Source organism: Limulus polyphemus, unplaced genomic scaffold (assembly GCF_000517525.1).
Source record: "Limulus polyphemus unplaced genomic scaffold, Limulus_polyphemus-2.1.2 Scaffold148, whole genome shotgun sequence".
Lineage (NCBI taxonomy): Eukaryota > Metazoa > Arthropoda > Merostomata > Xiphosura > Limulidae > Limulus > Limulus polyphemus.
In genome coordinates, this window is record NW_013665758.1 from 528,406 (window position 1) to 543,733 (window position 15,328).

Sequence of the window (15,328 nt, forward strand, 5' to 3'; positions counted from 1 at the left end):
GTTCACAAGCTAAAACAGATAAATCGGTGATCAAGAAATAATGATATTAAGTCTTAAATAAATATTTGGAATTTAATTAGTCAGTTAGATTACAGTCCAAACGGCTACATGATCTTAAATAAGGGTTTTGCAATTGTTATTTTTGACATTTCCAGTTGGATTTTGTTTGTTTGTTTGTAATTAAGCACAAAGCTACACGATGGGCTAACCGTGCTCTGCCCACCACGGGTATCGAAACCCGGATTCTAGCGTTGTAAGTCCGCAGACATACCGCTGTGGTATTGGGAGGCTTCAGGTTGGAGACTTGAAAGCTTTTAAAATTAAGACCTATCTATATTATGTGAATAATTTCATGAAGATATTTGATTTTTATATTATTATGACAGTGATGATATGCGTAGACATAAATATACTATGTGTTGAAATCTCAACCACAAAACATTTTCTGAAAGAGATAAAATTTGCCCCTTGTATTTATATTGAAAACAGGAAAACAGTATCTGATGATGATCACTTACATTTATGCTCTCCAGTGGCACAGTGGTATGTCTGCGGACTTATACTGCAGAGCACAAATAGTCCTTTGTGTAGATTTGGGCTTAATAATAAACAACACTTAAATTTTTAAGTATTTGATCTGATGTCATGTGCGTCTGCAGAATATATTACAGAGAGGGACAAGATGACAAAATGATATCAAAGCTATAACTGGAGAAACGCAAAATTAATAATCCAGGGAAGACACGTGACCCCTTGCGGATGCCCATGTTTGAAGTGGTATTCTTCCTTCTAGAGATTCATGTAATAAATCTAACAGTAATCGTAGGCCAACTGATCATGATAGAACGAAAATAAATGTGACCTTATTGTTTGCTAGTGGTTTTCTTGGGGTTGATTATTTTTGAGATTAGCATGAAGTTGCTTTAAATATTATTTCATAAGATAATATTAGTTTAACATGTTATGGTGCCATTTTTACATAATGTATTATTAGGTGCCTATGCCACTAATTTCTTAGGGTTAGTATCAGTTCTCGCTAATGAATCTCAGCAGTGTTCTGTTGCATAGTACTACTATTAGTAAAATGTTTATTGTTTGATTTCGCAAGAAAGCTAATCGGGGGTCATCTGCGCTAGGTGTCCCTAATTTTGAAGTGATAGACTAGAGCAGTGGTTTTCAAACTTTATGAAACCAAGGAATCTTATTTCATTCCTTCCATCACGGAACCCCAACACTAAAGTTAAACTTAAGCCTAACCTAGATCAGTAGATGGAAGTAACCAAGTTCTTAACAATTAATAAATATACAGAATATCAACTGACTCGTGATTTTTAGAAAATAAGTTTGGGCTCTGATGGATTAACACTAAAAAAAACGCCATTACCAACTATATTTGTGGAGAACCCCAGATGAGGGATGGAACTTTGGGGGTTTAAGGAGCATAGTCTGAAAACCACTGGACTAGAGAGAAATTATCTGGTCAACACCACCCACTGCCAAATCTATTCCTTACTAATACTAATGAATAGTAAGATTCACCATCACATTATTACACCACTGCAGCTGAATGGGCAAACATGTTCATTGATTTTTTTTTATCACGTGATTTACAGCTTGTAAGTCAAGCCCATTAAGCATCGGGCCCAACCAGTCAAATAAGCTATGTAATTTTATTTGATATACTGTACCATGTTTACAGAATTATAGATTTTACTATAACTTGTTTATGCATTTGTTTTTGAATAAATGCAAAACTGCACAATGATCCAACTGCACTGTGCTTACTACAGGGATCAAGCTCTGAATTTTAGCATCAGAAGCCCTCAAGTTTACTGTTTAAAAACAAAATTCAACTTTTGTTATTAGCAGGACTTTTTTTTTTCAACTGAGAGTACTCATTGACTAGTGACTCTGAGCAATTCATCAACATGAGATATGGTACAAGTATGTCAGTACATTAGCAAACACAAGACCTCAAGCTGCATTGTCATCAGACCATACAAAAACTACCATCGAAAATTAAGGCTTGTATTATATTCCTGTTATTATGCTAAAGGATTAAACATCAAATATATTCTTGCTTTTGTTTGTTGTTCAGCACAATGAGCTGTACTCACCAATGGTATCAAAACCTAATATTTAGCATTATAAACCTACAGATGTACTGCTGAACCACTTGGAGGCTTATTTTGTTGCACTTTGCAAGATAAAAAGTAATTAAGAAATTTTACTTTTAAATGTTACTTTTAATTCACTAGTGTGAGATCCCTAAAACCATTTGGTGTTTAATAATAGTGGTAATAGTGTTTGCTTATTGAATGTCTTAAAGTAAAAATACACTATTAAGTAATTTATATTTAAGGTGGCCAGATGTTTAAGTTTGAAGAAAACTTATGCCATTACATAGCTTCCTATAAGTGCTAAATGGTTAATATCTGTCAACACATCTGGCAATAGTTAAATTTATGAAAAATGAATGTCTTCAAAGGAAGAATGAATATGTTCTTATGGTAATTTTTATAACATGTAAACTAAGTTTGCAAACCACAGAGTGGGATGATCCCCTTTTTAACGCTTAAAATATTTGACTTTAATGTTTGTTATTATCATTTCCGACATTCATGAAGTGGTAAGTTTTCTGCTCTTTTGAGAAGTTTCTCTGCTATAAAAATTCCAGATAATAACAAATGGAAATACTCTTGTTTCAGATTCAGTTTCAAATTTTAAATTTACAACTTATATTTGTTCTACTCTGTCATATTAAGGATAATTGTTTGTTATTCAGTGATTTAGATATACATATATATTCTTAATAATAACTTATTTTTATTTTAGCATCAACATGACCGAGAAGAAATTCGCAAGAAGCTGGCTATGGACTCGGATAGTGAAGACTATTATTGTGGAGAAAGGGTGACAAAGAAACCAAGTCTTTCAACTAGACTTCAAAGTGGGATGAATCTACAGATCTGTTTTATGAATGAAACAGCCAGTGATCAAGAAAGTCAAGGAAGTGACCAAGATGCAGAGAATTCTTGTCAAAATGATAATTTATCAGACGAGTTATCAAATGAAAGTGGAAACACTGATGTATTGTATCATGACAAGGTAATTATTTTAGTTAAACCCATATGTTTACATCAAAACAATTGTTAATCCATTAATATGACATTCTACTCTGTACAATAGTGATGTATTTGTTAAGCTATTTCTGTCTCTTGCCTTCCAATTTGCACCAAAATAGATATTTTTACATAAACCAGTTGATTTCAATTTTTCCATTTGATATATAAGTACATTCTTTCCATTATCTCATGAAATATTTAAAATAAATTAAAATTCCTTGACTGATTTAGATCTTGGATGAAACATGTTTACTAATTATGTTATATGAACAGAAAAAGAGTATTTGGTAGATAAATACTGGTATACATGTCATAACTTTAGATCACTGTCTAAGTTATCAGTAGAATTTTATTACATTTTTGAAGAGCACCTACATTACATTCAATTTTTTGTCAGCTGTCTCAAATATATACTTTCTTATACAAATTGCTAGTTCAACCTAACTTGGAATACTGTGTCCAATTTGGTAGCCTTATATAAAAAAGGATATTGAATTATTCACAAGGGGGCTTTTACCTCATGGAGATAGGTTTAATTCTTATGATTTATTTTTTCTTGAGAAAAGAACAGTAGGAAGTTTACAAGATTATCCAGAGAATCAACAGGATAAAGGCCCTTGATTTATTAGTGTTATATTCTGAAGACAATAGGATGAAAGAACACAAGTTTTATATTTGGAAAAAAATGGGCTAGGAACCATGTAAGACAGATTTATTTTTCTAACAGGGTGATTGACTTGTGAAATGAGTTGCTGCCACCAGTTGTCATGGTCAGTAGTTTACAAGAGTTTAAAAATGCAATCATTGATTTCTTCAAAAGTAAAGGTTGAGTTTACGTTTTTACTTTTTCTCAATAGTGGATGTATAAAGACGGTCTTGAAAGACCAAATGATCTCTTATTGTCCATATTTTAACTTTCTTTTTGGTATGTATTGAGTACTTTTTGTAACAATAGATGCTACAGTTAGATATTTATTGTGATAGATTTGACTTCACAATCCACTTTTAATCTCTTGTTGGAAATAACAATGTATTGCTCTTACTTAATTTATAACAAATTACACTCTCACTAATATGAGGTTTGTACTCTAGAATAGATACTGGTTTCATCAGAGATTAAAACATTCCTATAAAAAAAAAATCAACATCTAAAATATTTTTGAACAGACAAAATCAAGCAAGTCATTAACAGAATCCACAAACAGCAGTCAAGTGTCAGGTACCAAGAGACAGAGACCATCATTTTTCTTCCATCGACCTAGAAGTTGGAGCTTGCAATCATCCCAGAAGGACAGGGAAACAAAAGATAAAGTTGAAGAAGATTTCACCACCAGACAAGCCAGATTGCAGACAGAAGCAAGGCTGGCTTTAGCTCAAGCCAAAGATATGGCTCGTATGCAGATGGAGGTCGAAAAACAAAGGAAAAAGAAATCTCCTATTGCAGATATAGTAGGTTTCCCCAGTCAGTTGTTTTGGCTATGTATTAGCTTGCAAACTGTCCTATGAATGTATGACATGTTGCAAAATGAAAGCATCATCAAAATAAATTAATTAGAAGGCTTAAAATAATACCATAATTATTTAATGGATTTCAAGTTTTTTGGGACATCAACTATATACCTGGATTTTAAGAGTGGAAATAATTTAGTTCTGTATGCTGAGACCTTCCATAGAGACCAAAACATTGATCATTATTATAATCCAAGCAGATGCTGTCCATTAAAACTTCAATTCCAAATTAATTTACTCTGTTTAAAATTTCTTTAAAACTAGTCATTTAATGCTTTGACCAATGCTAACTTTCAGAAGGAACATTTAGTAATTCAGATATCATTCAGTTGATATTGATTCACAGATTGTACCTTGAATGTTTTACATATTAAACAGCATTTTTTTAGATCAAAAAAAGTCACAAATCTTGACTTGTAACCCAGAGTATTTATCATAAATAGATGATAGTTTAAAAACAAAACATATAAATGAAATTAAAATTACTTACAAAACAATTTTCTTAGTGTACTTTAATGAAAAATTATATTTTTCTTACATTTTTAAAATAAGTTGTGGTTTACTTTGTCTGTGCTGTTTAAAATACTTGAGTGTAACAGTGTTTATTCCTTTAGGTTGGTATTCCTCTTCCTGATGGTCATCATCGCCTTAGTCGCCAATTTCTAACAGACATGAATATAGCACAACTTCAAGTTATAGTCAATGATTTGCACACACAAATAGAAAGTGAGTGTATGATACCAAGTGCAAAATTAAGTTTGATTTTTTTTTTCTAAAAATGTTTTTTGTGTCATTCTTTTTAATGACCTAAAGTATATTGTGTTTAAACATTTTTAAAAATTGTATTTGGAAAACATACTAGTTTAAATTTCAAAATATGAGTGTTTGTAAACCTTTGATAATAAACAATGAGTTTAAGTTGATAAAGAATCACACTCTTCAAGATCAATGGATATTTCTATGCCCAAAGAAATAAGAATCACAGCAAAATCACTAAAACACGTACGTGGATTTTTGTACTTTCAGTGTGTCTGAATATAGTGAATGGTCTATAGAACATCTTTCAGGATATATGGTCTAAGATTGTCCTTGCTGTTCTTTGAAATAGCATGATACAATCTTGTTAGATCATAGAAATCACGGATTTTGACTTATACCCAAAGTATTTATCATAAATAGAAGATAGTTTAAAAGTAAGAAATCGGTAATAGTTAGTAATGAATGCAATTTGATTCAGTACAAACAATGATGAAGTAGTTTCAAGGACAACTCATAATGTGGAGCTTATTTTTCAAAAAATTAAAACCCTCAGCATTTGGATGTTAATATAACATCATAAAATGACAAAGCTTAAAGTGAATTCATTATGCAATATTTAACCAGTTTCTACTTCACAATTCTAAGTCAGTTTGTAAACAAGCTGTTAATTTGGCAAAATAAATATTTTACAAAAATGGCATAGTATGAGAAACACTTTAATTTCAAGATTTTGTTTGAAGAATATAAACTGGGCTTTAAATAAAATAAAATAAATAGAAAAATTGTAAGAGCTTATCTGTCAGTCATCTTTACTCTTAACACCTTCTGTTTTGCTTTTTAGCTGTATAAAAAAATTGTACACACTTGTTTAAATATATCTATGATTTTTCAGAAAAAATAGCAAGTTGGTAGTTAAAATATTAATATTCTTCTTAATTTCATATAAATAATTAATTGATTTTGAATTATTTTGAGCTTACAACAGTTAACTTGGATTAATGTACTAAGTTTATTAAATTACATTCCAAATTGTTGATTCCGGGCTGGGCTTGCATTTTGTTGCCCTGTTGCTATAGTATCTAGGAGAAATTATCAGTCTTGATCTCCACTTCTTTTCATTAAAAGTGCAGTCTCCTATTGTTTATGTTAGGAACTTGATATAAATCAAAATATGTATAATAATAAATTTAAATAATAAAATGAAGTAAAAATAAACCAATTAATAAACAACTTAGTAACATATATATAAAATAAGTAGCAGTAATTTGCCTCAGTCCCAGTGAGCATTGGTTTGAGATTAGAGGTGGCTCCATGCTGTATAGATTACTTAGTGACAAACATGCTGTGAAAGGACTCCATAATTGTAGGGAGGAGAGCCTATGTTTTGGCTGATGCTAAAATGTCCTCTAGCATGTAATCATAAAACAAAATCTAAATATTTAAATAGTGCTGACTAAAGGCTTTAGATATAATGTTATTATGAGTGGGTGTTTTGTTTTTGTGCTCTTTTGTATGTATGTTTATGTATAGATAGATTTATTTTATTCTTTTGATCTTTGAAATCCATCTGTTTATAGTTTGTTATAAGTATAAAGGTTAAAAGTATATAGGTACTCTGTAAAAACAAAATAAAATTTCTAGAAAGGTCTTTCTCTAAATGATTTATATTGGAGTGCATCAAAGCAAAATTAGATGTAGTATCCTTAACCCTATTTTGTGCTTGCTAGCTTACTACTATGGTGTTTACAATTCTGTTATTCGTCCATGTTGAAGCGTTTTAAAGTTTGGATGAATAATTATTTCAATCACAAAAAATAATCAACAGTTCAGAGTGTTGTTGAGATACTGGTATCTTACAGATTTTAATGAAGAATTAGTACAATTACTGTTAGAAAGAGATGATCTTCATATGCAGCAAGACTCCATGTTGGTAGATATAGAAGATTTCACAAGATATCTGTAAGTTACAGAGACACCTGGTTTTTAAGTACTATTTTTAACCATTATTGCAAAGCTGGTATTTTAAAAGTATTAATAAAAATATTAATCCTATATTATATTGTATTTTTGAATCTTTTGTTTTACTTGTAGAAAAAATATAGGCTTGAAAATGAAGTACAAGATTATTTATACTACTACAAGCTTTAAACTTAAGGATATCAGTCTGTAAAAGCTATAATGAAATAAAACTAATTATGTTTATTGCAGTGACTATAAGAACTGTTAATTTCTAAAGTACAGAAAAATGTGTGTCTGTGTGTGTCATTTTTAGTGCAAAGTCAAGAGAAAATTCAACTTTGTTATGTGTGTACATGTATGTTTAATTTTGGTATAACACTATAAATATTTATGACTAGTGATTAATTATAAACAAAAACTATGTTTTTATCAATTTTAAAATAACATTTTTGAACTACTTTAGTTACATGTTGTTTCTTTTTTATAGTGGTGCCAAGAATGAAGCACTGTGTAACCAATAGAGTGTAGAACCATTTGGTTCAACCACAACCATTTGCAAATGAATACCTGTCTTGAGAAGGCTATTGTTGTCTGATCTTTTCCTTTGTCACAACATCTTCACTGGACTCCACAGTATTTTCATTGATTATAAAAACATATTTCATCAGGATAAATGAGATTGCAGTTTAAAGATAACTGACTCATTGACCAAAGTTTTTTTTTCTTGCTGATTTAAGATATTTTCTTTATTATTTGTTCTTTAGTGCTCTATAGGTATTACTGTAATGTTTAGTAATGGATTACATCACTAATGTGTGCAGCGATGCTCACAGTTAGTAGACACAATTGTATAGATGCCTGTAAGATTAATGTAAAGCCAAGTAAGTAAGGTTATTAGAAAATGTGATCATTAGTTTTATAAGGTTATGAGAAACTTACTGTGGTAGAAATATAAGATGATTTGATGATTAGAATTGTGAAATAATGAGATGGGTAATACTATAGCACATTGACAATAAGAGACCGTTTGTTCTCTCAAGGTTGCCATACACACCCACCCTTGAGAAAAAGTTTAAACCTATCAATACTTTTTCTCAGAAGTAGAATCTTTTAGTGCAATACTAGAAGTCATAAGCTAAAAGAAGTAGGTTGAAGTTTTCAGGCAAATTGATGCACTTGGAGTTGATACTATTATACGTTTAAGCACTGAATTGACGAGTTTATAACTAAAAGCAAGATGAAGTATACTTGTTTTTAATTGCTGGTTGATGCTACAATTGATAGTACAATTAATTAGTCTTTCTCTTGGAAGTTTAGTTAATATTAGTTTGAAGAATATGCATGTAAAATGATGTTATCAGTAGAAATAAATCATTAATTATTTTCCTGATTGTTTTTTAATAACAAAACTAGATGAGATTGCTTATCAAGTTTTCCATTTGTTGGTAGAGATTTTTTTTCAAAACGTTGTTTTTATATTTTATGTATTTTTTTTTTAATTCTAAGGTTAGATTTATTTGGCTATCAAATGTTTTAATGTGTTGAAAGCACTTACAACATTTTAAGGGCCATAAGAAAATAAAGTCAAGATTTAAGGCAGATTTTGCTTAGTTTCACTAATTACTTTGAACATTGCTTTTATTTAGCTGTAATTAAAATATAAGAAATGAAAACACTGTCTATAATTAGCAGGAATGATCACTGTAGTTTATTGTTTTCATGTTTTATGATAGATGCAAGTGTTGTTTCTTGAAATAAGTTCAGATGTAATCTAAATATTTAGGGAAAAAAGCTGCGAGTGTTTTTGAGGTATGTGCAGCTTCTAGAAGTCAATGTTAACAAACTTCATGTTTGTTTGTTTTTTAAGGTTACATATAAGAAAATACTTGGAAATTATTTCAACGTTTTTATGAAAATGTGTGTCTGTGTGTGTCTGGAATAATAATTCATTTAATGGTGAAACAGAAAGATGAATTAAAATATTCTACGTAATCATTCTATTACTACAGCTATTAATATTTTTCCAAAATTTAGTATGCTTTATTAATATTTTCATGTATGTTGCTTTAACCTCAGTTTTTTTTGTCTATAATTTTTATAAAATTTAAACACAGAATACATACCAACTGATATTCTCACTTTTCTTTGGTTGGTATGCTATTCCTAGATATTTTGGACTTTAATCACAAAATTACTTGTTTACTTCTATAACTTGAGCACTGTTTTCAGAGTAACCTAAATGGTGATAGGCAAGGGAAAAGATACAGTGTTAATTTACAAGGCCCAACATGGCCAGGTGGTCACGGCACTCGACTCGCAATCTGAGAGTCGCGTGTTCGAATCCCCGTCACACCAAACATGCTCGCCCTTTCAGCCATGGGGGCGTTATAATGTGACGGTCAATCCCACTATTCATTGGTAAAAGAGTAGCCTAAGAGTTAGCGGTGGGTGGTGATGACTAGCTGCCTTCCCTCTAGTCTTAAACTGCTAAATTAGAGACGGCTAGCACAGATAGCCCTCGTGTAGCTTTGCGCGAAATTCAAAAACAAACAAACAAACAAATTAATTTACCAATATTGTGAGAAATCAAACCTTTCACTAATTAGTTTATGTATACCCAGACGGCTATTCTATTGATTATAAACACTTGTTTATATTTTGATTACTGAGGAAATGTGGTTTGGTTATTATGTTCAAGCCAATTATTATTTCAATCGACGTTTATCTGTACAAATGAAATAATTAAAACCGTATTTCTATATAGAATTGCACTTTCTTCCTTCTGTTTTCCTTTATCACTGCTTTATTTTAGAAGAGTACTTTAAAGCTTAGGATATATATATATATTTCCCCTGTATCATCATATATGTTAAAACTAATTTCGGCAATTATTTAATAATGTTTAGAGGTGTTTTTGTATGTTTATGTAGTTAATGTTCTGTGACTTTGAAAGTATCTGCATTAGATACATTTATAAAATTTTAAGTATGAATTTAACAGAAACTCTGTAAAATAGCTTGTGCAATACTTGAACTTTGCGTACTTTCAAATCCTGTTCGTTTATTGCACCATAATGAGGCCAGATATTGCATGAAAGAACCACCTATTTCCTCATTTTTCAATGTACTACTAGTTAGGTAAAGTATCAGACATTCATTTTTATAAAAAGGTCATTCATTTTATGCAACCATGCATGCAGATGTTATTAACTACAAATATATGTCCGATCCTTACGAGTGTTTTAAACTTTAGTGTTTTACATGCTGTACAAAATTAAATTGATTTCTTAGCCAGAAACGTTATCACGTAAATACCTGATATTCAATTCATATACTAAATCACGTCCGGCAACTTAAACTGCTCACTGCCATTAATAAATGTTAGGTAGCGTAGGTGTGTAGGCTGTAATAAACACACAAAAGAGAACTGCTAAACTTATGCGATATTTCGTTATTATTTGTAAAACACACTTTCCTTAAAATATATGTATGTTACCTATAATGTAGGTTTGGTATTAAAGTTTCGAAATGAATTTATGTTTCAGGTGATTTCCACTAGACGGCGCTTTTGATATTGTTTTATATATATATATATATATGTGCGTGTGTACTGTTCTTTGAAAATTATTTTCTATATAGTTTCTTTAAGTAAATTTATCTGATATATTGATCTTTTTGTGTGTGTGATGATTTTTGAAACTTCCTTAAAAACTTAATAAATAAGCATGGGAGATGATGTCATTGTAGTTCTACGTCTGTAAAAATGTTGTGAATTATACTAAATATTAAAGTCGTTCTATATGTAATTTTATTTTGCTGTGTTCACTTAACTTTCGAGATACAAGCCACGAAATAACATTACCACTACATTTTTTTACTTAATCTTTGGTTCAATGTCTTTCTCAGAGTGATAAAAGTGACGGCCTAGAAACCCTAATTTTAGTAGTTTGAATCTAGGCTATGGTTATTAGAGGGGGACGGGGAGACAAATATAACTTGGAAGATATTATATGGTCACAAGGGGAAATGACATGTGCACTATTTGTTTATATTGATCAGAGATTATAATAACTGGCACAGTAAATTCTGCTAAAAATATTATTTTGTAAAAATTAGGAAAGAATAAGTAGATAAAACCAACATTTTTTTACAAAACATATTCGATCTCCGTTGGGATAGCGATAAGCCTACGGATTTACAACGCTAAAATCAGGGGTTAGATTCCCCTCGGTGGATACAGCAGATAGTCTGATGTGGCTTTGCTATATAAAATATATTTCCCTATCAAAGTATCGCCATCTGTTGACAAATATAAGTAGGTAATTGTGGAGCATATTTCTTGTAAAGGCAATAATAAAGAGTATTATCAAACGTTTTTTTAGTTACGTTACGTTTGTGCTGAAAACATCAAAGAAACGCTTACTGACATAGCCCGAGTTCTGATTATTACAAAATAAAATGCTCCAACAATTTTGCTTTCTAATCGTCATCTGTATCATTACGTATAACAGAATGTGGCGAGTATATTAATGCAATAATACAGTATACAAACCACCGTTGAAAAACGAACGTATACTTAAACATTTTAATGTATGTATAAAGATGTATACATACTGTAATTGCTATATATATATATATATTAAATGCATATCTATTACATGTTCTAACATAGAAAATGTAATGTTATTCTTTATTTTTTAATTTTCTTTGTAGTTTATTCTTTTGGGAGCCGTTTATTAACATCGTTCAAAAGTTATAAGAAAAAGTTAAACTACTGAATACGTTTGGAACAAAGAAATCCTGAAATCTTTACAAACAACATGATAAATGGATATACGTATATTCATGATATAAACTTGCATTGTTAACAATAAAACCTGCTACGTTATTAATTTATTCTACCACTAGATGGCCTAAAAATTGATTAATTCATTTGAAAATTAAACGATTTCGTAACTTTTGTTTGTTTTTATAAAAAGAACAATATTTTTCACGACTTTCCATTTGCGTTATATAAAAATAAAGTTTTGTTAAAATTATACACGTTTTATGAGATTGGACATAGACGAAACTTCAAGATTTGAAATCTCAGGCATGTGAATTCAGTCAGGCTTCTGAATATCCTCCCTACAATATCTGTATATTTTATATATGTAATTCTACATTGAACTGGCATGAAATGCTAAATTAATACAATAAATAAAGAGAAAAAACTAAATCACTCAATTCAAAACATGATATCTTACTTATCTTTCACTTGCTTCTAAGGGACCGTACTAATTGTAAACATTACGGCTTTGCTTGTTTAGTTAAGCGCAAAGCTACACAATGGGCTATCTGTGCTGTGCTTGCCACAGGTATCAAAAATCGGTTTTTAGTGTTATACAATAAACATCAGATTATTTATCAAATAGTCAAACGTGTGTTTTTGCAATTTAAAATGTTTCTGAGCCTGTTATAGTGTCATTCCATATGGAAAAAAAATGTCCCAGTTTTTCACTCTAGAAGTCTGGTAACCCTAATTATTGAATATGTTTTGATCTCTTGCAGTTTTGAGCGTTTGGGAGAGGTTATTGCTTTATACATTAGTAAGCGTCAAATATTGGGAAATGGGGGTCGTTGAATTAGTGCTTAAATATTTAACCACTTCGGTGGAATAGCGCCCCCAGCTTACATGTCTAATTGTAGGACATAGGTATCAATACAAAAAAATTAATTGTTAAAAAGTTAGGGTTGAAAATCATATGTTTGTAAACTAAGTTTTGATATAACGGAGTCAAGATTGGATTAAGTCAGTTATGCGTTTACTCTTGAAATGAATATGTTACCTAGAGAACAGAGAATGACTTGTAATATACATCTTTTCATTGTGAACATTTTATTTGTATTTTACCAGCAACTGCCCCCAAATAACAAATCAAACTTTTTGTTTAAATCTCAAATGATATATTTTATTGTTTCCAGACCAAAAAATCAAAAACACAGTGAGTGAGCTAAGGCTTTATTTAAAAGATTGTCACTATTCAAATTAAATGAAAGATAGTTCAGCAGTTTAGAATTAGGGACAGCTATGCCTGAATTCTGGAACCTCTGAACTGGCCGTTTAGTTCAGGTGTCGCCTAAGTTGCTGCAGGGGGTATTCAGCATTACGTAGTTGTGGGTCCCCCCCCCCAACATGTGAACCTTTTTTTCTATACAAAGAATTTAGTGGTTTGCATAAAAGCCGAGTGCTTATTTATAAAAATCAAAAGATAACTGCCCTTCCTGGCTTCGTCTTTGGTTGTCGTTCAAGTTGAAAGAACCAAATCTATCTCCCATTGACATTAATAATGTCAACATGATAACAGATAGTATATAAAAATCAATTACATATCACAATCCGAATGAATTTGATTTTTATTTCTAGTTTTAGCTAAATTAAGACTTTAGAGGCAAGGAACAAACAGTCATCAGGGCCGCTGTCTAAATGTCAGTTTTATAAAGTAGCCAAAGCTGAAAGTTATAAAGTCAGTGCTAGAAAAATAATAAAAGTTATGAAACACTGTTAAAATGTGTTGTGTTATTTAACAGTACCCATATGATGCGCACTAAATTGTCAGCTTTAGAATAAACTATGTAATTAGTAACTTGAATCTTATTTTTATATTTAGATTGTATCAACTACAATTAATAGTTCTGGCGGCTCTGTATTCTTCAACAACTATACGGGCAGACGTATAACAAAAACATAATACCTTTTACATTCAGCATGCTCCCGTATTGGGAAAGCTTGCGTTTCTCGTTGCTCTCCCCCATTCCCATAGCACAGCAGCAAGCTGCAGAGTTATAACGCTAAAAACTGGATTTCGATAACAATGGTGGGCACAGCACAGACAACCCATAGTGCAGCTTTTTGCTTAACTACGAACAAACAGCGTTTCTCGTTTTGTTTATTTCTCTTAACGCTAAGGCCCTCCAGTGGCACAGCGGTATGTCTGCGGACTTACAACGCTATAAATCGGGTTTCTATATCCGTGATGGGCAGAGAACAGATAGCCCATTGTGTAGCTTTGGGCATAACTACAAACAAACTTATCGCTAAGTTCACGTTGTTGCTTTAATATTTAAATTTTAAGATTATGTTTTTTATTGGTTAATGAACTGAAAGCTTTAGTTGTTTTTGTTTTCTTTTATTACTTTTGTTTTGGTCAGTTTTTACCATTCGTACACTAGTCAACCTGTTTACTTGTTTCTTCTTCTGTTTTTAACCTCATTATTATGAATCCATTACTATTAAGAGCTCATCTTAAAAAATATATTTTTAGAATAACCTTTACACATTCTACCAATTTTAACTTCTTTAGTAATATTTAAATAATGTATATGGGTCCATGATTTTGTTGGTTACAGGTTCCTAAAATTTACGAGCCACAAAAATGTAACAAAACAACCATTAATATTTGAATTAATTCCATTAATTACAGCTAGGGGCTCCTATATATTTTATGTAGAAAGTGACCGACTGTACCCACTTTTCTTGTCAGTTCTTTACGCTGAGTGTTGTGACAGGTAGTAACGTAAAATTATCCTTATGACGTAATATGTGAAACCCGATATGTGAACCAAGCGGTAATTTGAGGGTTAATAGGTGGCAAATAACATTTAGAGGAAATTTAAGATTATTTATATACATTGGAAAGACTAAAGTAACAAAAAAGTATATGAACTCCTATACATTTATAGGTACATTTTTATTTATTAAATACAGATTTATTAATACAAGTTGAATACTCGTCATATGGCGGTAAATAATGATTGATTTTCTTCTCAAAATTATATCTAAATAATTTTTATGAACACGTTCTCTAAATATTACATATAATCTAGTAACAATATATGTATAGAGAATGGCTATCCTATTTCTAGTATACACCTGGAAAAAAGTTAAGCACCCCCAAATATTTTTCAGGATTGCTTATTGAAAATAAGGTTTAATTT

At 30.8% G+C, this 15,328-nt stretch overlaps 1 protein-coding gene across 1 annotated transcript in view; it reads left to right on the plus strand.

Moving 5' to 3' along the window:
- Positions 1-9,709, plus strand: part of LOC106475569 — a 30,450-nt gene extending 20,741 nt beyond the window's left edge. Inside the window, exons 4-8 of the mRNA XM_022380855.1 lie at positions 2,836-3,108; positions 4,293-4,574; positions 5,249-5,360; positions 7,253-7,352; positions 7,840-9,709. Coding sequence (XP_022236563.1) covers positions 2,836-3,108; positions 4,293-4,574; positions 5,249-5,360; positions 7,253-7,352; positions 7,840-7,873 — 801 coding nt within the window. The 3' untranslated portion in view covers positions 7,874-9,709. The remainder of the gene's footprint in view (positions 1-2,835; positions 3,109-4,292; positions 4,575-5,248; positions 5,361-7,252; positions 7,353-7,839) is intronic.
- Positions 9,710-15,328: the final 5,619 nt, after the last annotated feature.